The sequence below is a fragment of the Anopheles gambiae genome, chromosome 2 (assembly GCF_943734735.2).
Source record: "Anopheles gambiae chromosome 2, idAnoGambNW_F1_1, whole genome shotgun sequence".
Taxonomy (NCBI): domain Eukaryota; kingdom Metazoa; phylum Arthropoda; class Insecta; order Diptera; family Culicidae; genus Anopheles; species Anopheles gambiae.
In genome coordinates this window covers 32,757,577-32,783,635 of record NC_064601.1, presented here as the reverse complement: position 1 = coordinate 32,783,635, position 26,059 = coordinate 32,757,577, and the positions used below count along the sequence as shown (strand labels likewise).

Genomic DNA, 26,059 nt, shown 5'->3' with positions numbered 1-26,059 from the left:
GACTCAATTATTGGTGGGAGGTCTACACTTGGTAATGGCACCAAGATAATATAAAAAAGTAATAAATTCAAAAGAAATCCAAAAAGCAGAAAACATTTAAGTAGATACAGAAATGTTTTGTAGAAATAGGTACCAGGTTGAATTTGAACCTTACCGCCAGGAATGCAATATAGAACAGTCTACAACGCCGGTAAAATATCTTGTTTCATTTAGAATGAATCTGTTTCCCTTAGGTAATTTTTAAAGGTAATACTTCAGGAAATTTTTGGTAACTAAGGTTGAAATGTTTGGAAACACATCCACCGGGCTGCTGCAAAACGCTTCACCCATTCGTGCATAACGCTTCAGTTACATTCCATAGCATCACAGCAGAAAGCAACACTCGCCTCTAATTAAGTACAATGTTACAAACCTTCAGGGATTGATTGGTCTCGCCCTGCATTCTATTCGCCATGTTTGCTTGGCACTTGAGAAAGTGATGAACGTTATTTATATGAACCAGCAAAAGGAAACGGGGAAACGCAAGGATTGGGATATCTGTTTGCTCGTCAAAACAATGCCATCTGGTGTGTTTGATGGCTGTGCCCGTGCCGTAGAGTAGTAGAGCTGCATTGACTTTAGCTCCTCCTGTTTTCCGTTCACTTTACACGTTGAAAGGAAACACGTAAATTAGCTCCAATCCAATCGACAGTGGTTTGGACGGTTGCTGACGTGCGACGTGACATGTGTTTACCCGGCTCAGTGTTAACAGTGACACGCACACTGTTTCAGTGTGAGATGAGCAATTGTTTTACTAATCTAGCTGTCTGGAGATCAAACTTTCCTTTATGTGTAATATACAATTCCACAGCGCATTCTATAACAAGGGGGGACTGGAAATCAGGAAATAGATGGTAAATATTCGTTTGCCACAAAGTTAATTGAAGCATTTTTGGATGAGCAATCATCAAAAATCTGCTTCTCGAAGGATCAGGAGTATAATTTCTGCCAGATTGAAACGATGTACCGGTCTGGGTGTACCGTACCGTGTGTAAAGGTTTCTGTTCCAAGGAGTAGAGGCATCGGTTTGTATAATTTCATTTACCAACCCACGGACCCATGTCATCCCACTTCCAGCACACGTGAATCGAAACTGGCTTCTGCATAAACGCATGGCATTCAATCCACAACTTCACCCAACAGTGCTTGTTTCATGTGGGCCAAGTCCCCACCAGAGATCCCTACGTTCTCGTCGCTTGGTGTCGTTTTGATGCTGTTCGTCTTGTTATCCACCGTGCTAGGTTTTTGTGCGCACGAGCCGTGCTGGGGAAGCGTTCCTTCAGGGACAGGTAATTCAATTGGCACTAATCGTTCACCAAGGACCAAACAACCTGCCAACCGGTCATTTACTGGTAAGTAAGTTCCGCCCAGATAAATCCCGTGCAACCCGTACCCGACCGGTACTAATCCGGTCTGGATAGGTGGTACCGTCTTGCCCAGCGCGCTTCCCAAACGGCTTCATCCAGCAGCGGTGGCTGTGGAGCAACGACGAGAAATGAAATTGGGAACTCCCAACCGTTTTGTTCCTGTTGTTTTTCTTTTCTTCCTCTGTCCGACCATTTCTTCTTCCACCAGAAAGGGCAGAGCGTATATAGTTTTACGATAATGACTGGATTTTACGAGTGTCCTCATCATTGAAGCTGAAACCATACCCAAATCCAAGGACTTTCTTCCGGTGTTCGGTTTGGTTCAATGTTGCCCTAGATGCTGTTGCAAATGGGAGGATTGCTGCTGCTAAATTTCCGGTGTGTCCTTGCAAAGGGCTGGTTTGCCACACTTTTGACCACCCTCCGCCAGCGCCCCATTCAAGCGGAACGATACAATTCATGATATGCAGAGCAGCACGGATGGACGTTCGGGATATCGGGACCATTAACACTCTCGTTTTGGGATGGATTACAGCAGGCGTTTTTCATTTGCTTCACATGCTCGGCGCAATCGAAGGGAACATGCATGTGGAAAAATCAACCATGGAAATTGGGCACACATACGGAACGTACGCACAGACACAGATGGAAAAGGGGCTCACACTGATGCAGGAAACACTTCAACAAGCCGTTTAACAGGGTAGTAACCGTAACGGATTGCCAGGAACTTTCCTGTTAATCGATTTATTGTACGCTCTCGTCAGTTTTACGCTTGCCCTGCTGCTGAGTGGACTGCTTTTCGTCTAATTGAAGCAATTTCTGGGTATGTGCGAATGCATATAAAACGCCCTTCATTCGGTAACACGGTAACAATTCTAATTGGATCATGTCATCGATGCAGTGATTTGGAATGCTTCACCAGGAGGATTTGTGAGAGTGGCGGCAATAGGAATGGTAAAAGTCAGCCAGGAGACCGATAATAAGATTTGTTTGCTCCATCGGTGTACCGAAGTGTGAGAAGTTCAATGGGCCCTGTAGCTTCCCATCCGCATTACCACCATCCACCACGGGAGGCGAATTTTCTCACCACAATCGGTCGATGGACGATGACGGGGGCGGGTTTCACGAATATTGGCTGTTTGACAATCACTTTCTTTAGCAGCAGAGGTCCCGGGACGGCCAGTGTGGATGCAATTAAACCGCACAGGATTAGAAACTGTAACAGATGAAGCACGCAGAGAAAAGGAATTAAGGTTTTGGTGGTCATTTTCAAACACCGAAGCAAATTTAAGCGGCAAGCCACTCACCACTTGGAAGAGCTTCATTTTTAAATGAATTTTACAGAAGTTGTGGTTGTACGATACGACAATTTGGTTCGAGCACGCTTTCGATGTTGAAGTGTCGTACTCGTGACTGAGGAGAACTAAGATGTACATCGTATTTATAGCTGACAAACTACGTTCCGTTTCTTTGCTTTTCCATCAAGTGCAACGCGGCGGATGGTAAGGCAAGAACTATGTCAATGCAAAAACTTTACCCAGAAAGAAACGAGCAAAGACGGTCGGGGAAAGATGATACCATGGTTCATGGTTGCTGATGTTGATCAGTTACAACGAGCAGCAGCTCACAGATCCCCGCTTTGCCTCTGCATGCAGTGTGCAGATTGATACAATTACTGTCTTCGAATGGCAGTGGTTAAAGTGGAGCGATGGGAACGAGATTTGATTACGAACTTTATGACTACCACTTCACCTCTAATGGAATGGTAGTATCGAATTACTGTTTATCATGGAACAATATACCAAGTCGATGGATAATAAATCTACGATGGTATATTACAGCTTCTTAGTTAGTAGTTTACTTACTTACTCATCAGGCGTGGGATAGTTATCTTTTTTTTGTATACTGAAGTTTGAAGCATTTTTTTGCAAACAAACCCAATGCTTGATAACAAGTTGGGTATGTCGACTTAGTTAAGATTGGTATAGATCTCGATTTAACAAATTAATTTGAAAAATAATCAGTCGTTCAATATTTATATATTGCCTTGGTATATGTGATTGTGTGTCATTCAATATCTATGCCACAATCACTCACTATGCCATTTGCTCGTACTTCCTCATGACAGCAGTTTTCATCAATTCAAATATATGATACTTTGGTTACTCCCTTGCACTGCCCGTACGGTTATGAGGTCGTGCGGCTAGTCGCTTATGAACTAACTGCATCTGCAAGCTAACTAGTTATTCATAAATCCTCTGTTCCTAGTTGAGTACTGAGCGCTGTGTCAATGAACGGCGGCTTTCGAAAGCATTGATATGATCCTTTATGAATGTTGCTGATTTCGTCTAATAATAAATCTTTCTATAGATTCATTTCCTCTGAATTGGCATCATTCTATCGCATCCTGTCGCATTAGCCATCATTCTGTCGAAAGTTTAATCATACATTGCAGAAGATACGCTTGCGTAAATGAGAGGAACAGCTGAACAAAGAGCATCATCGGTTTTGTGAAGAGAATAACAATAGGAGGCACCAACAATGCTTTTAATGGACCCGCAAAATTGTATGAAACCTAGAATTCTACACAGTCAATGGTGCATAAATTATTGTAGAATAAGTAAAATACTAACTTTGATCTTTATTGTGAGCGACGGCGAGTGTTGATTTGTGATGAAAATGTTGAAACATTATATACAACTGCGAACAAAAACAATTAAATGCCGACTATCAGTATATAATGTTGAATAATTACAGTTGGTCTCATAATTATAACCGTTTATTTGTATCACCAGTCTTCTCGTTAGCCACTCGTGTCGCTAATATAAGAAATAAGTCGATGCAAAGATTATTCATCCCCGTCGGTATGAAATACCAAAGTAAACCCTTTCGCATGAAAATTCCCGACTTTCGGAAGTAATCATTGGCCAGCATAAATCGTTCCCAAATCCCAAACTCTACTCTATCCATCATCATTCTACTGATGAACCATGCCTACCACCCCTACCATTCTGGCTCGGTTACCATTGCTCCGGCACCAACGGTGGTACCACTACCCAGAATTTCACTAAAATTAGCAAAATCGATAAATATGAAGCGAACAGAGCGAGCTCCTCGTCGTCGTCGGGCTGGCCGGATGGCGGCGAACCTCGGGTAGCCCTGAATTGAAATCAGCTCCCTTCAATCCGAATCAGTAATGGCGTACTTCCGTTGATTAAACCATCCATTTTTGTTGAGGCGTTTGTGTGCGTGTGCTGATTTTTGTTTTTGGTTTTTCCGTTTTCCAATGAAAAAAAGCCATCCGGTCGGTTTTTTTGTGTGTGCTGTTGTTGATTGCCCCGCCACACTCCATGCACCGGAAAAAAAGGAAAATGAAAATGAAAAGGACCAAAGAACTAAAAAAGGAGAAAAAACACGTCTGAGACATAAAAATGATCCCAACTTAGGACAAAAATCGGCAAACGGCACAAAAAATAGCTACCGGACACGATTGAAAAATCATTGGTCTTGAATTTTTAAATCCATCCTCCCGGTCGGTGTCGATTAGGCTCGTTCGTTCGTTCGGGTACTCCCAGGACGAGTTGTTCGCTTTCCGGAGGCACTAAAGAAAAAAATCTAACAACCGATTCGCTACCGTGTGACCACACAGTTTCGACGACGGCCGCTCGATCCCAAGATACGGTTCGATCTCGTAATTAGATTTTGATCAGCCTCATGTAAATTTAATGAGATTACGTGCGCTCTTTCTACCAGGCCCGGTGGTGCGTAGTCCTTTGAGCCGGTGGATGTGTGACGCTGCTTATCTTTCTGACCTTATCGGAAGCTAAAGATGCATGTAAAGCTCTGACAAAAGTGTGAAATAGTCGGTGAAGGATAGAAACGAACGGCCCAGGACGAATAGAAACAAAAGAGAGCAAAACCCTAAGCCCCAAACACATGGACACATTTCGTTGCGGTCTAATGGTGGTGGGAAATGCTGTGCCGAACTTTGACCGGAAATTTGGTCGCTAGGCGGCGCGGACTAATGAAATTCAAACATTTTCAATTAATTAATTTCGTCTCCGGAACGACAGAGCTCGGTGGGCAAAGGCAAAGCACCGAAAGCAGGCAGGCAAACAGCAAAACCAATGTTCTGCCTATGAATATCTTACGACGGCTATGTGTCGTGTCTTCAACCGTGCCAAGATTAGAAATTGAACAACGGTGGTAGCTGAAGGTGCGAGATGAACTTTTCATTTCTCCAGAAGGACATCAGCAGGACCGTGGATGTCAATTAGCGAATGACATGACGGAAAAAGTGTTTGCAGCTGGTTTTTTCACTTTGTCCCTTAACTCCTCCTTCGTGTTGGCGGAGGCTGAATACCGGAAGTGTTTGTGCAAAAGCTTCCCTATGCGATGATGATGAGCTAATCGCTTGGCTCGTAACATTTGCTTGATAGGATGATGAATTTTAGCTGTTATCCCACAAATGGCATTAACTATGATAGATAACATAGCAATGATTTGTGTCATGAATGGATGTATTTGATCTACTTTACTGGAATAACTTAATTAACCTAGGACCATATTAAAATGTTGGCCATGCACCTTGCTGCTTTATAACTTGTTACAATTGAAAAAAATCCTGCTTGTCCTGTAATCAGTTTGCAAACAGTCATGTTTATTGCTTTTCATTCGTACTACCATAGTAATGTATTTATCCAGCTAAACTTCATCAATCGCGCTTTGCTGCTAATCGGACCTATATGGTGTACCATCTGCTACCTCGATTTTATAGTGCCATGTGGTGCTTAAACACTCCACCAAGGCCAGGATTAAACTCTATTTTCGCTCCGTAACAGCTTGCACACACCTGCGTACCACATCCCTGGCCGTCGTAAATGAGCCGTGCACATCTAGCACACACTAGCATGGCTCACGTGGCAACGTTGTCACCGATGTCAACCGGCTCCAGACAATTACCGCACCCGGATGGGTCCGCTACTCCTTTCCCGCATTCCTGCTGGGGCGTTTGCCATCGGGTGGTTCAGTATCTCAGCCACGGTGCGCCGTTTGAATGACATCTAATTAATCTTAAACCCTTGCCCGACAAACTGTTAATGGGAAATTAAAAATAATACCAACCAACGAACAAGCGAACGTCTTCGTCTACCGTGATCTTCCGCCATCTTCACCGTGCGCTTGCCGTACCGAATAATAGTAAACGTTAAAATCATCTTGTCGCTGCACTGCACCCACACAACCATACACACACATACACACACTTCGACATGTTCATCCTTGCACTCCTTTCTCCACGGAGCACGGTGCACTGGACGTGAAAGTGCAATAAATTAGCTACAGCCATCAGCTATCGCACACCGTGCAGGCCTCCTTCGACTGTGTGTGACCGGCTGTTTATGATGAGGTGACCGTGTGGTGTTGTAGCGGAGGGGCAGGCTTTTGTGAAGCAATGCTGCATCGCTTGCATCCCTCTAAATCAAATCCTCTAAACGTGCTTTGGCTGCTGCAGCGGTCTTTTGTTCGGGTACGGGTACGTTGTTGATTGCAAGGCACGGTTCACTGTGCTCCATTCGCTCCAGGCTCCACTCCTGCCGCGAGCTGTTAAACGGTGCTCCGATGCTAACGTTTGGAGCACATATAGAGATTTCCAGCACCGCAGCACAAAAGCCTACCGGAAATGATGTTCAACATGCGAGAGAGCTTATGAAAATGAAGTCACATTCGCTGGAATCATCGTTTTTCTGCGAGTAAAGTGGCCGCTGAGCCGGCAGTGACCAACGTGATGACGCACCATCTTTATCACCACGTTTGTGCGGAGTGCGAAAGATCAGTTCTTGGTTAAAGTTGCTGAATTGTTTTGTTGGCATAACTTGTTTATTTTGTTTATTTTATAGTACATTACAGCAACAAGTAAATGTGCAAATTAATTCTAACAAAAGACACCATTGGTTCGGCCATTTTGATTGGTGTTAGTCCACACCAACCGTGAGATTCTCGCTCATCAACCAGCCAAAATTGGTGTGACCGGGCGGGCTATGATTACCGGTTGAATTACTTTCTGCACCACAACCGGCGGTCGGTAAATAACAGGCGCACGATAAATGCTGTTAAAAGGGAGATGCAAAGCAGAAAACAAAACAAAAAAAAACAGCGCAGCACACAAAAGAACAAAAGTTTTTAATGAGCATTATGGTTCAGTGGAAATGGAACAGTGTGCAAAAAATAATGCACACTCACACACACACACACTTACCCAGGTCGTGCTATGACTGGTCGAACACCACCACCCACGTAGACCGGTGCGCCAGCACCACCGTAAGGGCGGCCGGGTGTGGCCTGAGCCGCAAAATAGCACAGAACTGGCACCAGCAGAACGCCGGTCGCCATAAACACCAGCACCGATTTTGCCATCTTCTCGTTGCGCTAAGCACCACGCTGAATATTGATGCACAATCGCAAAGGGATGCAGTTTTGACTGGGTAAGCTAACCTCACAAATCAATCACAACGAACGCGCGTTAGCAGCCACCGGATGGGAGGAAAATCAGGTTCAGCAAAAACGGTAAGGCGCTGCATGAGCGTGCGCGCGGTTCGAAAGCACAAGCGGTACTGGGAGCCTCCTGTGCAACCCGGCCGCTAGTTTATAGTGGGCGAGTGCGGATTCCATCAATACCACTAATTGATTACCTATTAGCACCTTTTTCGAGCTGTCGTCATCAACATCCGGAACGCGTCTGTGTTTATTTCAGCGCTCCGTTCGCGTGTGTTCGTCTGCTGTGGCCGAAAGAGCAGCAGTTTGCACTTCTACCGCGGGAATCACCGTGACGAAGTGTCAACTACAGACCTTGTGGACACTACCTTACCTTCTCTCTCTCTCTCCTTTCCCTCATGAGGATTGACCTATCTTCGGACCGGCGAGGTGAAGGCAAATTTGAGGTTTCTGATTTTTGTGTGTGCTATTTATGGAAGAGGGTTGCAAACATGAGCACCAAGTCATACAGAGTCATACAGAGTCGTACAATTAACATCAGGCTCATAATTCATGTGCACGTGGCTATGGCCTGGGCAGGAAATTAAAACCATGTCATATTCTCATGCGAAATAGGTACACACATTTTGGATTCAGCTCGGGGGAGATAAATCCCGTAGAGTACCTCTGTCTCTGGCTGTATGCTGCGTGGAAAGAACATTTCGTCTCCGCATGTAATCATCATCCATTACGCCCTCAATGCGTTCCGTCTAAGCCAGGGGTCTCCAAACTACGGCCCGCGGGCCGCATGCGGCCCTCAAGAGCTTATAATGCGGCCCACGATGACTTTGCCAGAGTTAATATAAATATTACGTTATTATGACTTTTTCAAATAAAAATGTATTTTTTACTTTTCTTAGACAAAAATCAAGCTTTAGTAACACGAAACTGTAGAAGTATCGTTAGTATTTTGTAGTAAAAACGAGATTTAAACGTTCACTCATCAGATAAAGCTAGCGTCAAATGGCCCTCGACATAGTTATTTTTGAAACAATGCGGCCCGCGAGCTGAAAAGTTTGGAGGACCCTGGTCTAAGCGAATCGAACTGACAGTTGACAGTTACCGTCCGCCCAGTCGTACGCAACATTCAGGATGATATTTGCGGTTATAGCTCATTGTACGTGCGACGTTTGCATCGTCTGCAGCCACCTGCATTCGAATGGATGTACAGAAGTTATCACTATTTCTTCACCACTTCGCTACTCACAAACCCATCCACAGTCACGTTTCGAGAGATTCTGTGCATCAGCGATTGTGCGATATGCAAGGGAAAGCCATACTATCGCTTACGGTCTCCACTGTGCGACTGGTGGTAAAGGTGTGTATCGTGCTTGCTGCGGTAGCTAGACGCGGCTCGGAATGCCTGTTTGCCTGGTTCGCGGAAATCAATGTTCAATTAAAACGTGACTCGCATGTTCGGTGCTTACTGCTGTATTACAGTGAGAGTGTTCCACTGAACTGCAATATACATCCATTACATTTGCAATGTATTACATTTGAGAGCTGTAAAGCACTGCTTTTTTCATACATCAGACACAATAGAAGGACCATAATCGTAACCGTAAGGGCATTTTTGGTTATAGAAAATATTGTTGCATTACTTAATTTGTTGAAATTGTTATTTCTTTTCATTTCAGGTGAGTATCTATGGAGAATATTACACAATAGGGAAAGACTGATAAGGAGAGTGAAGTTGACAGGTATTTGAAATCCAGAAGTGCAGATGTATAACGGTCGGCCAGAACTTTTTGAATCTGGTTACGGTTTTGAAAAAAAACACACACAATTGGAAAAACACACAATATTTTAAAGCTTACTTCACTTAATATGGCGCCATCGATATAAGAAAACAAAACGTAAACGTATGGTTTACCACATACAAAGAACTCCCGTGCAACGCAAGCATTATTTTCAATCAATCACTGCCACTGGAGGGTGTCGTTCCATCGGTCCATACCTTCGCGGCATCCGCCGGTTCCGACTTGCCGATAGTGCCCGCCTAACGTGGCGTTTGATTGGCTGACGACAGGGACGACACGATAAATGGATAAAATATCGTCTATATTGGCAGTTAGTGTCGCGTTGCCATTGAAGAGTGACTCCACTTTCCACAGGGTATAGAAGAGAGTGAAAAAGATTCCGCTTCGGTGCGTTTCAATAATCCGCCTCCCAAGTCGGCCATGCTCGAGCATTGGAAGGAACAGGGTGCGCCACCCAATACGCTTCAGAGCAATCGATAAAGCGCGAAACGAAAATCAATAGCCGTTCATTCCGTCCTTTCACAGCGCAGCATTTTCTGTGTTGTTAAAGCGTGGAGAGTATGGGAAGGTGCTTTTTTCTCATTAGAATGAAAGTACCACAGTTCATCGTTGGTTGTGTTAACTTCCAATGGATTTTAATTTGTTTAAAATACTGCTAAAAATTGTTGACATGTTTTTGATAATCAGTTTCCGCGCTAACATGAACGTGCAGACGCATAAAGTTCATGCACAGGGTGCCAATATTATATGCTTTGCTATTGACCCTACATCATGTTCACACATTGCATCCAGTCAAGTGCACACATTTCAGTTGGAACCGTTCGTTAAAAGCCTTTAATCCATAAACAACATGCTTCATTGGAGTTTTCGCAACCATTGCACGAGCGGCGGACACAAAAACTAAATTGATTGCTGCTACCCGAGAGTATCCGAGTAGCAAGGCGGGCGGCAGGCAGGCAGTCCTCCAATCCTGGGTGTGCTGTAGTGATGCTTGGAAAAAGCCATCCGACCAGACCGGGACAAGCCAGACTGCATTAAGCAAGGGATTTTAAGGATTTGGTTCGGGTGAAATTTATCGCCCTAGCTTTTCCGTTACTCGTGTCTGAGGATAATGTTTATCGTGCTTGCTTTCAATGACAAAGGCACTAGCACTAGCACAAAACGATTGAAACGTAAAGTCTAATATATTGGCCTCGAGCAACAATTGCTGGTGTGTTTGGTTGGTTTTATAAATGTGTTTTTTTTTTCTTTTGCATTCGCTATATATTTGTAAATTTGTGTTTGTCTTTTATTCAAGAAGTCTTCTAAGCGTTTCAGCTGTCTCATGACGTGGACGACATGTCATTAGGGTCATTTAATCGTTTGAATACAATGATAGTAAAATTAAATTGCACTCTTGGATGCTTATCCACATATCTATCCTTCGTTTGTTTTATGATCCACTACACACGACGTGCCAAATATCATTTACAGTACACGCAATTGAGTCCACACATACACTCTCAGCATACGACTGTTCCGATAACAGGAACGGTATAAAGTTGCCCGGTTGAAAATACATAAGATTGTGAAACCAATTGGAAGTAATATGCACCACAACAGCTGTTTCAATTTGTGTGCTATGTGCGATTAGGGTAAAAAGACACTTGCTGTACATCATGCTGTTCCTATAGACTATTTTTAAATAATTAAAAAATATGCAAATATTTCCTTTAATATGGCCGTTTTATTAAAACTGTTTTGTTAGAACCATGCAGAACGCGTTGTGAAGAGCTAGAGTATTGATCTACACTCTTGACCATTTTGCCATCAATATCTTTATTCTTACACACATAGCGTCATCATCGAGCCTGAACAAAAATTCTCGGAACTCGGATGTTTACATATCGTCCTTTGCATAAATCTTTCAATTCCGAACCCTCACGTTTGGACCAACCATGTTGATTTAGGATCATCGGTAATGTAACGAAGATGTAAAAGTTATGGGTGTTGTCCTTGGCCCTGGTTTTAGATGTGTTTATACACAAAAGCTTCATCTAACTGCGTGTTAACCATGGCAAGGGGCAGACCTATAATACATCCAATAGTTGATCGATTGAGTTTTAAGGTTTCAGAAAATGACATCCTTAAATCATCAAAATCGAACCTAACGATATGTAGATGAGCTGGAATTTATTAATTCTTGCCATGATTGATACGTTTGCAAAATAATGTTTACAGCAGATTGTTGATTTTGTATGATTAAAAACAACGAATATTGGGGCCCTTCACGATTATAGTCAGTTTTTTTATGGAGTTTGACATTTGGAGGCTGAAATCATGTAAACACTCCATACAAAACCACACATAAAACTAGCCTGCAATTTTCAGTCTAGATTATTCTAGCCTCAAAGCTAGAATTAGATTCGAGTACCTGCTCGAAAACACGGTGTTGTTTACATTTATCCCAAGGTGCATTGAAGAGATCAGGTGATGGAATCTGGAATCAAAGTGTATGTAGTCCAGGTGCTCTCATAGCTTGTTTTTATAACCAAATTTGAATATCACTCTTTGACAGGATGGGTGCAAACTTTTTTTCAAACGAGCTTTTTGGAGGCTTGACGAATACTCAAAACACTCTTAAAATCTTCATTCAGAAGCAGAAGCGATAAAAATCTGTCTTCTAAATTCATACACTTTGGCATAAGCCCACCTGTATATTATACTCACTTAGATAGCTGCTCGAAAACTGCTATACAATGCAAACAGCTGACAGGCTGAAATATCAGCCTACAAGCTTACAACGGAAAGGGCCCCGTTGATGTTATTTTAAACCAAACATGGAATGGGATTTAGTTTACACTCCAATATTAAATACTCGACACATTTTCATTTGTTGCATGTTCCGAAAAGAGACCTCTACATCTGAAAAATAGCAAATTCTGCTCACGTTGTCGGTAATGTAGCTGTACTCTTAGGGCAGTGTAGCAATATTCGTAAAGTACATTAACGGCAGGGATGTTACAGTTTCAGTAAAAGAAACTATCACCATTGAACATGAACACATAATACCCTTTCCCATGCTAGTGGTATGGCTATACCAGTGTGCACTCAACTCCAGCACAATTATCAAAATAGAAAGTGATTAAGTTTGATTGCTCCAGAACCATGTTCATTTCAGTCATTGGGTCTGCTGAACACAATGCATCGTTGCTGGAGCTAGCAATAATTTTCATAAAGGTTGAATGAATTTTGAACCCTCATTAATGGCTAAAGTTTTTTTGGTTCGTCCTCTTGAGCTGAGTAAAGGTTCGTTGTTAGGCGTTCGTCCTGTGCTGTACTAACAGCTCGTTTGGAAACAATTGTTCATATTTCGTTACCAGAGCTCCATGCACTGTGAAAAGCTTAGCAAAGAACTGTACAGATTGATTTTTTCATTTATGCTCCAAAACGTGTACCGAAAGTTAGTTAAAGTTTAACACGTCATACAGCATAAAAGAAACGCTCAAATGCTTTGTCGCCATGTGGTTTTAATCTTCCCGTTAGTAGAAAGTTTCAACGAGACGTTCTGCCATATACACCTTCATCTGGATTATTTTCCGAAACCGTCCGATGAAAAGTTTGCCATTGATCGACTTAACAGGGAATTGATGAAAGTGTGTGCGATGTGGTTTCAATGGTTGAGTGAATCCTTGTGGCCAGCTTTACGCAAAAGCAGCATGACGTCGGCAATATTACTTGATGAGCATCGGTCCAGCCGGGGCCGGGCAAAAATTGAGTTCTGATCAAAAGTTTTGAACCATTTACTTTTGCGTGCTGAAACCGCAGCTCGTACTTTGAAAACTATCGTCCCTTGTTGCAGAGTAGTGGCAACGTTGCGATGTAGTCTTTACCACGTGTGAAATGGTTCTTTGGGCATGGGTTTAGTGTTGCTCGCCATGTTGTTGGGGTGAAATATAGAACACAATCTTTTTTATTGTATCTTGATGCAAACCTCAAATTCAAAAGACCTTAACAATTGCTATATGTGCAATAACTTATCAAGTTATCAAGAAATTGGTCCATTTGTACGTGCTTGACCCGAACTGTTCTTCGACTTGTGCCAACACGGCTTCATGCTGGCTGCTATATATCAATAGAGCGAACCCAAATTTCCGTCAATTGCTTCCGCTTGTTTCCGATGACAGGCGATTTCCCGTGACAGATTTCTATTACTGCAACAATACGCAACGCGCCTTAAGCCTCATCGTCGGTGGCATTTTCATTTTTCTGGTTCAAAAAAGACGACCAGCCTACACTATTCGGCACAGAAAATCGAACAGCAATGATTTGTTCACTGAAACGTGATGGATTTGTGGTGATCGGGCACGTCAATGATGTGTATGTGTGTGTGCAAAAAAATAATAACCACAACAATACACCGGATGGAGAGAGCGCGAGAAGCGTATACGCAAAGAGAGGGGCGGTGTGCCAAAATTTGATTCGACAGTAATTCTCGCCGCCCGTCCTTGGATAGCGTGTGAACAAAAGCCGACACAGCCTCAAAGGAGTCGAATAAGAAAACTTCGCATTCGGTGAAGCGAAATGAAAACAAATCTATTGAATTGATTTTCACAGTTGCCGATCGAGGAAAGTGTATGGGAGTATTGCGTGGTCAGCATTATTTCTGAATCGTATCACTGAATCGGTTAATTGAAAACTAAATTGATATTAGAGTGAGAGGGCAGTTTATTTCAAATACAGTTTCGTTTTACTATATTCAAGCTAAGGTGAAAATATATGTCTTTTCTAATTAATTTAATTTAAAAAAAAACTATACCGTGCGACATTAAAAACATAATGCCTTTAGTTACTCATTTAATAAAGAAAAAACATTCACATAACCCATTTGTTCAACAGTTTAACAGTGACACGCTACAGGTTTTTTTATTTTACTTGGCTAGTTCGAATGTGAACAAAAGCTTTTGCTTAAGCTGCACCTGTACTGGAATTCTAATGGGATCATAAACAAGCGTTTCAATTCTAGAAAGCTTTCATGACCTGTACGTTTCGTTATGCCCCAAAGTTCACACAATGGTAGAAATTGGTGTACGGAAGGTGAAAAAAAAACGAACATTTTCCCGGAAGCAAAGTTTTTAGTTGTTGTTGGCGCTGTTAGCCCCACGCCATGAAACCCTCCCGCTTGCCCGCTCATTTCAAGGATCATTATCGCGGAAGTCACTATCGAACCAACAAACTGCACTTTTCCGCCCGTTGCGCGCGTCGGGTGTAACCCGGAGCAACGGCGCTCCAGCTCCGCGGCATGCAACCGTTCGGTGGCGCCACCCTGATGAGCCCGGCACGGTTAAACCGGAATGACGATTGACGAACGGAGTTTGTGTGTGGGCCCAGCCGACCCGAGCCTGTCAGTTGCAACTTGCACATCATGCACCACGGTGGCAGTGGTAGTAGTAGTGATCCGCGCTATCGACCGGGCGGCTCCGAAGGTCGCGAAAGTGACAGTGACAGTGGTGCGAGATGTCGGTCATGGGGCCGACAGTGGGTGCTGCACTTGACAATGGTGGCCCTGTTTTTGACCTCCTACGGGTACGATCCCTACCTGCGAGAGCGGGAGCTCGAGCAGCTCGCCCTGGCAGAGGACGACGACGGTGTGCTGCTGAGTGTGGCGTCCCATTACCATGATCCCGAGCAGGACGATCCGGGCGAGGAGGACATCGAAATACACTACCACCTGCTGCTGTACGTACCGCGAGTGTTGGCGGTGCTGCTGCTGGCTGTCGCTCCGCAGAAAGTGTCGATCGAGCTGCTGGCGAAGATCGTACACTTTGCGCATCCAGTGATTGCGCTGCTGTACGCGCTTCTTCACATTCCCGACTTCCTATCCTACGAGCTGCGGTACATTGGCTGCCTTTCGGAGCTGTTTTGGTCAGCGAAGCTGGTGCTGTACCTTTGCCAGCTGGTGGTGTGCTCGCCGAAAGCCGAACGGCTTTACTATCTGATCGCGGGCGCCTTAGTGTTGAGCCTCGGTTCGGCAACACAACCGTTCGTTGCGGAACTGGGAACAATCTATCCTGCTTTGTCACAGTACACGCTCAATTTGGCCATTGCGTTGCTACAAGTGGGCATCTGTCAGCCAATGCTGTTCTGTGGCACTTGCGTCAGTTGCGACAGCGCCGCAACCAATTCAGCGCAAAAGTTAAGCTACGCTTTGCTCAACCAATTCACGGTGGTGATTCTGATAGCGACCGTTGCTTTAAATAGCATCCTTTTCCAATGGTAATTTAGTGGACACATATCGCATTGGAAATTGACTCATCAACGCCCTATTCAATTACAGGTTTCTTACAGACAACTCAACCTTACTCCGGCCATTTCTACCGTTTCTCAGCTCCGACGATCTGTTCGGCGTGTTTTGGCAGCTGTTCTACGTGGCGGCTGTATTTTCCACGTTCGGGTTTCTGCTGATATACCTGCGAACGGCAGATCTGATGGTGGCATCCTTCGGAAGTCAGTTTCTTGCCGGCGTGCTCTACCTCTATCTGGAGGAACCGATTGCTGCTCGGTTTGCGCTGATTACGAACAGCTTCGCCGTTGCAACTGGACTCGAGCAGCTGCTAACGCTTTATGGACTGGTGCACAATGCAGTGGCTGTGCTGGGACTTACCTTTGCACTAATTAACCTGCAGCCATACGCGTTCTTTGGGCTGCTGCTGACGCTGTGGAGCTCGCCGGATATTTGTGCGGTGGTTGTGCTGGCTTTCAATGGATTCTTTGCGCTGTTTTTGGTGGTGGTCCGAACGTGGCTAAACTGTGAGCCAACTGCACACGAATGTTCGGCAACTGGGTCGAAAAAGTTCGCCACCCAAATTACTACCATTACGTGAATGTGTTTTGCGGTGCCCTTTGCATGTTGGTTGTTGAATAAACGTTTGTATACGAGTTGAATTGCACAATGGAAATCTTTTTATTTTAATGCATGTGGCGTTTCATTCCTATTCTTGTTGTACACGCACTTTATATTGTGAGCACTGCAAGCATCTAAATAAACTCGATACTCTTTTGTAAAACGAACTCACGCGACAAAAGAGCAAATCACTTGCTCAAACAAAACATTCATAGAAATTGCCCTTTTTTTCGTTAGCCAATCATGAATTATGAAGAATTACAATATGCATACATTGCACGCTAATGGCGCATGTCACTCATTAGGGCTTTCAATTGAACTACAATAAATTCGTGGAAAGAAAATAGAAAGCATGCGATTGATGACAGCACGCACTCATTGAACGAATAATCGCTGTAGCGTTTATTTTATTGTGTAGGTGCGTGTAGGTGCGTTTTTGTTATAATGTTCAATATTTGCGTACCCATTTAACATTGCGTTTCATTATCCGTTCGTACGTGCGTTTTTTTATGATAGTAAGCCCTCGTTGCTCATCAATCGCACTTTACTTTGTTACCTCTTTTTTCTTTGATATACATGCCCTTTTCCACAGTTTCCCTGGCATGTGAATCGATTTCACCTTCCGTCAACTACCGCGGGTCGCCTCAGGTTATGCTCTAAAATACATGATTCAACGATTTATGTTCTACAACATCCCCTCGGTTGAGCTCCCTTCGGCGTACAAGGAAAAATGGGGGAGAGGTACGACAGAGTTGAATGTTGTAACGGGTTGTACAAAGTATCACCCCTCCCCGTATTAAAGTTTAATGCACTGTGAGATCCCACAGTGGTCGTTCCCACATCTCGGCCAGTACGCCTGCTCCCATTCGACGCTCGGTAAACAGTACTTGTATACATAAACATTAATGTGGAATGCTTCCTTTTGCATACAAATGGCCCTCTTTTGTTGCTTTCGTTGGCTTTGGGAAGGGTCGTCCTGTGGCTTGCCGGGTGTGCTCCAAGATCGTTTGGTACTGAAGACACTGCGCTTCTTAGAATAAAAAAATAGGGGAGTGTATGTTTGTTGTACTGTACTGTACTGAGAGTGTGTCAAAAACTTAAAAGATCTAAAAAAAGGGGTACATAATAGAGAGCTGGTGATGCGAAAAACAGAAAGCTCCTACGTAACGCGGCACGCACCGCAGGAACGCCTATAGATAGGCGAAAATTGGGTCAATTACGGATTACATTTATAACCATCGTCATCCTTTTCATCGCGTTAAAGGATCACGGCGTGTCAGCGCGCAAGCTTTGACGAATGACGGATGGATAGGCGCACTTGAAGAGGAAAAGAAAGAAAAACGGAACCAAATAGCTGCTTGGCGCTGCATGCGGTGGGCACGTCACGTTCCTCACTTTGACGCGAAAAGGAAGAAATCCTGCCAATGGAGATGTGTGTGTGTGTGTGTGTTTGTGAGTTTTTCTAACCTTATGGTCGGGAAAGACCCGGCATCACTGGCAAGCTGAGGGCGCGTCTAGCGCTGACTAGCAAACCAAAGTGCCGTCAAAATGTAGCACCAAACAGCCAAAAACACGGGGCTCGTTTTTTGGTGGCACACCAACGGTAGAACTTTCACCAAAAAAAGTTAAAAATAACAGGAATGTAAAATGCAAAAGCAAATGGCTGTAAAAATGTAATGGAAGAACTGAGTGGATGCTCCTTCTCTCGTGTGGTAAAAACCGAATCTTCGCCTAAATCCCGTCCGGGCCGAGCCGAGACGCTCGGGAAGCTGTTTTAAAGCAAACCGACCGTAAGCTATCGGCTTTCGGCAGTGGCTGGCGAAAAACGGGAAAAAGAAGCTCCGACGGACGCAAAGGAATGCTTTGGAATTTGGAAAAATCGCATCACACAGCACACGGAATGGGGGAGAAACCAACGTTAAATCCATCATTTTGATTTTCACCCCACAAAAAAACCATCGCAGCTTGGTTGGTTGTTGGTGTGTGTGTGTGTGTTTTAGTAACACCACTGCAACAGTATCTATCGGTTACGAAGCAGAAGGGGGAGGGAAGGGTGGAGTGTCCAGGAAGTGGTATCCCTCCAATGCTTTCAATACTGGTGTCTATTTCGGGGAAGGATTACACCGTCGGATGCTGCTCCCCGTCGTCTCCCATTCACTGGCTCTAGTTTCCTTAGCGGCTTTATTCGCGTCATCCATCAAAGTGGCGGAGACTGCGGCCATACCGTTTGGGTTTAGTGCGGGATCATTATTGCATTTCCAAGAACAGTTCAAGCTTAAAAACCACTTTATGGGGAGCAGTTTGATTGTGGGTTGATTTTGTTTCCGTTTTGCTTGGAAAGGAAAATGGAAAAAGCTTCCCCTGAACCAGCAGCATTAAACAAACCATTAACGTGTAAGCCTACCTAGCGGAGGATATATTTTCCCTTCTCGATTGACGGTATCTCCATAGCGCTTGATACGTTAAATTATGATGGATGCATTTCACTGAGAAAAGTTTGAGAAACACAACGTCTCATAATCCGATGTCGCTGTAAACTTGACAAACGCAACACCAAGGACAAACCCATTATCCGGTCCAGCAGCAACACTGTGGGATGATTAAAAATAGCCTTCGAAAACCATGGCAGCACAGGAACAAAACCACCGGGACAGAAAATAATCCACTCATAGGAAAATTCCGCGAAGCTTCTTTGTGCCGTGTGCTGTGGAGTGATGGAAAAGTTGTCATGCTTTTGCACACGGAAGGAGCAAGACAAAGGGCGCGCGCGCTCGCCGTAGATAGATTACCGCTCGAACAAACCGGTGAATGATCATGCAAAGTGGAAGCTACACACGCTGGTTTGAAAATAAGCACTTGCCACACAAACACATACACACAAAGGGAAAAGCACGACAACTACTCGGACGTCAGCACCGAATATGCTGTGCTGGCTCTGGCACTGGCGCACCGGACAAGCATCATTGCCACCGGTAGGATTAGGCAGTCGCTTACTAACAAGACCTCCATATACCGCCGGTGCAGCCGCACGTCCACGATGCGCCCGGAGCCCTCCAGTATCGCTGGACGGCAAAGAATCAGAACGGTATGATGAAAAACTATCGCGAACGTTCTGGTGCAAATGATGTTAACGAATAGGGTTTTTTTTATAAACGAAATCCTTCCGCCCGCTATACGAAAGAGCAAAAGAACCCAGAACGATAACAAAAAAACAACCTAAAAGAAAGAGAAACCAACCAACCAACCTCCGGATCATGCACCAGCGAGCCACCAACGAAGCGCTCCGGTTTCGCGGGGAAACAAGCGCTCCTGTTGACGGGAGTGGAGATCGCTGATGATGCGCTAAAACATAATCACGTTCGCGAATTACGGTGTCCCGTGCTGCGGGAAACCCAGGGCGTACCAAATGCAATGAAACGAGCGCCCATAACTTGCAGAATGGGTCAATTTCAGCAGCCGATGCCGTGAGCCACACCGCTGAGAGTGCTTTTTTCTGTATCGTCCATCAGCGTGTTTTTCAGCTTGCTGGTTGGGTGTTTCCCCCAGTTCTTTTTTTTTTTTGTCCGTCCCACGTTTCTGCACCACTAGAGCGACAAAAGCAACAGCGCTCGGCAGGCAGAATGTAGTAGTGCTCAGTCAAATGAGTCGCGCTCTAAGTGAGTGTCACTCGGTGGTTCGACTTTTTCCGGAAAGTGCATCGTTCGGGCACGTGCACGAGGAAAAAAAACGAAACGTGGTAGAAGAAAAAAAAACGTGGTAGCATCAGAACGGTGGGCTTTTATGTCACCCGCGCTTTTGTAGTGTTTTTGATATCGTCATCAAAGGTATTGTGGAGTTTTTTGTTTGTTATGTTTTGTTCTGTTCTCGCGCCCGGTTCGTTGGATGCGCTGCGCTAGCTCTTTATAATGCACTATAAATAGTGTGTCAGTATCAATTAACGGCTTGTTTTTCATCTTCAGAGATCAATACTATTTTAGCTCGAGCACACTACAAAGGTTTTCGGTTGATTACAGTGTTGTTTATTGATGAAACTGGTCTTTTTTGTTATATTTTTGTTTTTTTTTTATTTCCATACGAGTACTTCTTTATGAAAAGCCCGAATGCATTACAAAGCTTTTCGAATGATTACAGTAGTGTTTATTGTTCAAAGCTGGTCTTTTTTATTGCTATACGTGTACTTCTTTATGGAAATCATTCTGTTATTGGGGCCCTTCATAATTCTAGTCAGTTTTTTTATATGGAGTCTGACAGTTGGAGGCTGAAATCATGTAAACACTCCATACAAAACCACACAAAAAACTAGCCTGCAATTTTCAGTCTAGATTATTCTAGCCTCAAAGCTAGAATTAGATTCGAGTACCTGCTCGAAAACACGGTGTTATTTACATTTACCCCAAGGTGCATTAAAGAGATCACGTGGTGGAATCTAGAATCAAAGTGTATGTAGTGCAGGTCACAGGATGGGTGCAAACTTTTGTTCAAACAAGCTTTCTTGATTCTTGACGAATACTCAAAACACTCTTAAAATCTTCATTCACAAGCAGAAGCGATAAAAATCTGTCTTCTAAATTTATACACTTTGGCATAAGCCCACCTGTATATTATACTCACTTAGATAGCTGCTCGAAAACTGTTATACAATACAAACAGCTGACAGGCTGAAATTTCAACCTACGAGCTTACAACGGAAAGGGCCCCATTTATGAAAAAATGCATGAAAAAAGTTGTGATAAAAATCCAAAATTGCAGAAAAGTTTAAAATGTTTTGTTTTTTTTTTTTCTTAAATCTGCCGAGTATTGAAGAAATTCTGATTCTAAATTGAAAAAAAATATTTTTTAAGTCCTAATATGTTTCGAGACATTAAAGAAGCAAAGCTAATACATGGCATGCAGGAAAGTCAGTTTGGTCAGTTTTAATTATGTTGCCTTAAACTTGTCTTTCTAGATATTGTCTGAAATCCTATGAACCTGGAAATTGCTTTTTTAGGCTAAGTGAAAGGAATGCTTTAAAAAAAGAGCTAAGAAGATACCAACGGGTTTTGATGCCATTACTTACAAATACACACACAGCCATTAAAAACTGTCTAGGCGTAGATATTGAAAGTTTGTTATCATAACATGCGTTAAGCTCAAAGTCAGATCGATGCATAAAAGCATGTGTTGATGCTGAGCACATGAATGAGAGATTTTTCCTCGAACTGACACAGCGGGAACTGACAAACTGTGTGTGGTCGAGGTGTGTGATGGCAGTTTTTGTGGTATGCAAACCAATTACTAAATGGCATGTCTGAAGGGTGAAACATCTCATTGATGTGTAAGCTCCACGCAGTCATCAGGTCTCGTCAGTACGTAGGCTAGCGTTCCGTCTTTTTCGGAACCGAGCGGGAATGTTTGCACGTGCAACCATTTATGAAACTGATTCCCATGAACCGCTCCCGGCAGCCGTGCACTGCAGCAATGCATTTTTGCGAACCAATCTATTTAATTGGTTTGTTCATTTTACATTAGTTGGTTGAATTATTCGTTGAAATGTTCAAAGCTATCATAGAGAAATATGTGGAAAAGTAATTTATCAGTGTAGGGATTTGCCAATCACTGCGTAATTATGCTGTCCAGCTTAAAGGGGAACTACCACATAAACATCATTCACCCTCTCCGCAAAGTACAATAGAAAAAGGTTTAATGATTTTGTGCAACTGCACGTCTTCTCGACTCTACCGTATCTCGTCTCCGTTGGCAGTATGATGGATGGTATTGCTATTTGTTGCATTTCCTAGACACCTCTGCTGTGTGAATCTGATACACTACGTGAGTGAAATCTATTGTGATTCCTACTGCAACAGGGTCGAACAGATTTGCACGGCTACATTCGAGCAGAAACTCATCTGTCTGTAGGCAGAGCAAAAGTTCTCCTGCAAACGTATGCTGTAAGAATTCTTCCCATTTAGTTTGCCCTTAACAAACAACCATTTGCTAGCGATGGGTGTTGGACTCTAAACTATTTTTCAGCAACGATACATCGCACGGTCTCGATGCATCATTTTCGTTTTTTTTTGTTCTATACGCCTTTGCTTTTAGGCAACAGCACATGCTGAAATCGAACGAGACGAGTGAGCATGTTGCACGATGGTACGATGGTTTGCAAAAGCGTTAGCACAAAGGACCGATACGGAACGGCTCGATAGCTCCTCCGTCAGTATCTTTCGTGGGACGAGCCCTAAGCGTCACTGTGGTTTTCTCAATGTGTCCCGTGTTGCCGTAACATGAACCTTTAAAGATCGTACCATCATAGACAAGCGCACATCCCTCGGTCGGATAGGAGTTGACTTTTCTACCAAGCAGAGCTGCTGTTTGGTTCGCAGGTAGGCAACATTTGCACTAAGAAAACCGCTGTTAAAGTATTTACACATCACCCATGACACGGTGACGTTGCCGGTGCCGTCCGCGTGCTGTGTATCCGGACGTATCCGGTGTGCGGTGGCTGCTGCTGCCATATGCTGCAGGAAACAACCGGAATTGTCATTCCTTTGAAAGTCAGCTTCATTCAGACACTTTTTGCCTCGCTGTTGCGGCAGACAAATCCGGCCAACCAGACAAGGATAAGAAATGGAGAGCAACATTCTTTCAACGCTTCTTCGCCTCCGCCTATCATCCTTTAGCATCCGCACTGAACGAAACGATTCTGAGGCCCTGTTTTTCGTTCGTTTCACTGACACTAACATGCAGCACAATGTATACCCACTGCTGCCCGGGAGGGAGTGCGGTACGTGCGAACTATTTCTTCGGTGTGCAAATTACAAAACTCTTCACCCTTCAACACCTCATCTGCCAGTGCTGTGTTAGCGATGCTGCTGCTGTTAGCGAATGGAGGACCAAGCGTTCATTCATTAAACCGTATGGTTTATGGTTTCCTTGCAGAGAAAAACCGGAGAACCAGGTAACGATACAGTGTGTGTGTGTACTTACTTATGCGCCTAACGATGGGCGGAGGGATGGGGAGCTGTTACCATCTGCAATTCTCGATTAGGTGACAAAACACTAGCATAAACAGAATAAATTTCCCTTCTAATTAATGCGAGCACCGGGCTAAGTCGCTGCATCGTTGCGTCGTTCTTTCGCGCTTGCTACAAACGTGCTTAGCGTACCACTCTGTAGTAAGGTCTGCGATTACTCTTAAGCGCAACAAAATGGTGCTGTAAAGAGCTGATGTTTATTTTACTGTTACTGCCATGAGCGTCTTTGTGTACAAAAGTACGTCAATGTTTAGCTTTGGTTAGTGGGATTCAAGAGAGTAAAGAATAAAAGAAAAAAAATCAATAATGTGTTTGATAATTCTTACTCTCCCTACGGCACATTAATGTTGTTTCACAGAAAGAGACCTCCATTCCGCTGAGCGCTCGTCGTCACATCCGTATTGATCCGGCTGCTGCGCCACCCACTGACACATCGAGCAAATATTTATCACTTGCCGAAGGAAGCACAAGCACACAGTCGTCGCTACACAAACATAATTAATGTGAACTTGATAACCACGTAACGAGCATGATTTTGTTTGCGTTTGCGACAAATCAAACGCAGCACACGGTGCGTTTTACCACTGGCAGCACTTCCAGCTCAGCGAACAGGAAGCCACAGTTGGTTCACATGACAGGAAGTACATTCATCATATCGGCTTCAAGCTTTGCTAAATTAACTACAAACGTGCAAACGACCGCAGAACCATCCCAGGAAGGTTGTGTTTAAAATATCGTGCTTACAAAACACAACAGCCGAAAAAGACTCCATCTACACTAGCATTCCGAGACGTACGGCTACGACGAGAGCGCAGTCGACCAAAGCCCTTCTTAAGCGGCAACTGATTTGTTTACTGTGACGCTTTCCCCCCCTCCTGTCTGCCGAAAAGTGAGACATGCTTAACCATACTGCGATGCCCTCGAGCCTGCTGGAGTGCTGTCTTACCGCTTGGTCTGGGCAAGAATGGCTTACGTCCTAGCTCTTACCCATCTGCTGATTTACGCCAGCAGGTCGAATGGCAGCAGGGCGCACAGATCAGCTCTTTTAAGGAGCCGGAGATGGTATGATTTATGCACAGGCAGGCGGCAGCGTAGCGTCCTCTAGCTAAATGCGAACGATAAGCACAATTTCAAACGGGTCATTTAGTCTTAAGGAGGCGCCGGGGAGTGCTAGAGCCTCCGATTTTATGATCTCCGTGGTGAGCAATTACGGTAAACAGAGTGTGTAAATGGTATTGTCGTTCGGCGATCGGAGCCGGAATTAAATGCTGCCCACTAAGCAATCTCTTTTTCCATTAGAAGGGCAAAGGAGTTTCCGCCTGCCGTTGTTTGGTTAATGCGCCCCGGCGTAATGGGTTCGCCCTCGTTAGGCAATTTATGTTTGCAGCTCTTTTCACCATGTCAGATTTTAAATGTATGGTTTGAACGGTGGAACGTTTGATGACTTTTTTGTGACAAATTTGTGAAAACTGCAAAATAAATCAATATTGGTCGTTTCAAGTTATGCCTTTTTTGCACACACATTGGTTTAAATCAACATAGAAATTGTACTAAAAATGTTATTTTATTGGTTAGCTTGAACAGTGATTGAAAAATGTGTTTTCTTTTTTACCTATGCCTGTGTTTTCTACATTATTTAACACATTTTGACACATTTCATGCACAAAAATGGAAATAAGAAAACTTAAGCTTTAAAACGATGTTCCGTTTGATCGATCACTCGTTTTATTTACTAAGTAAAAAGCATTTCGAAATGCACTGCATGTGTAAAATAATGTAGAAAACATAGGCAAAACCGGCACCTCGATAGGGATGTCAAAATTAAATTTGGAAGGGATCAAATTAACATTGGACCAGTCCAAGTACGTACTAGGAGTCAAAGTAAATTTCATGAGCGATACAATATGCAGCGCACATTGAAATAGCGGAATTTGGGGCAAGGGTGCACCCTTAAGCATTTTAAGTTAAAACTCACTAAAACGTGTTTTTCAAAAGCCGATTTAAATTTCACAACCATTTTACATCTATTTCCTCACTTATAAATGAGTTTCGCTTGAAAAACGTGCAAACAAAACAGTTTTTGAAGCGTTTTAAAAAGGGTCCAAAAAGACGTTGTGTTTTAGGCTATGGGGCAAGAGTGCCACTCGCATGGGGCAAGACGGCCACCTGGTTAAAATAAACGTATTTCTTAGATAATTCGAAATAATTACGCTTGTGGCACTAGTGTATGTATTCCTACATGTCTTGAGTCACCAATGAACCCCTTTTCATCACAAACTATATCGCAATATGGGTTGTTGCTGGTCTGTTTTTCCGGAGTAGAATTTGCTCGTAAAAGCGCACCATACCGCTGAACGCTACAACAATGTTTACATTTTTTGACAGCTCGCGCCTATGAAAGATGGTGGCACACTTGCCCCAAATAGAGATGGCTCTTTTGCCCCAAAAATTGTAACTTTTTTTTAA

General features: G+C 43.7%; 2 protein-coding genes and 1 long non-coding RNA gene across 8 annotated transcripts in view; 2 read left to right on the top strand and 1 right to left on the bottom strand.

The window, feature by feature from the left end:
• Window positions 1-26,059, top strand: part of LOC4576873 (uncharacterized) — a 136,710-nt gene that overhangs the window by 75,510 nt on the left and 35,141 nt on the right. The gene's annotated exons all lie outside the window — the stretch shown is intronic.
• On the bottom strand, window positions 2,074-3,498 carry LOC4576870 (uncharacterized). The gene is made up of 2 exons (XR_009764637.1): window positions 2,714-3,498; window positions 2,074-2,622 (listed from the first exon to the last, which is right to left on the bottom strand). It is a non-coding gene; the product is annotated as an uncharacterized LOC4576870 (long non-coding RNA).
• On the top strand, window positions 9,578-16,635 carry LOC4576874 (uncharacterized). Its single transcript, XM_061642470.1, has 2 exons — window positions 9,578-15,952; window positions 16,014-16,635. The coding sequence occupies exons 1-2, from the start codon at window positions 15,102-15,104 to the stop codon at window positions 16,558-16,560; spliced, it is 1,398 nt and encodes a 465-aa protein (XP_061498454.1). The 5' UTR covers window positions 9,578-15,101; the 3' UTR covers window positions 16,561-16,635.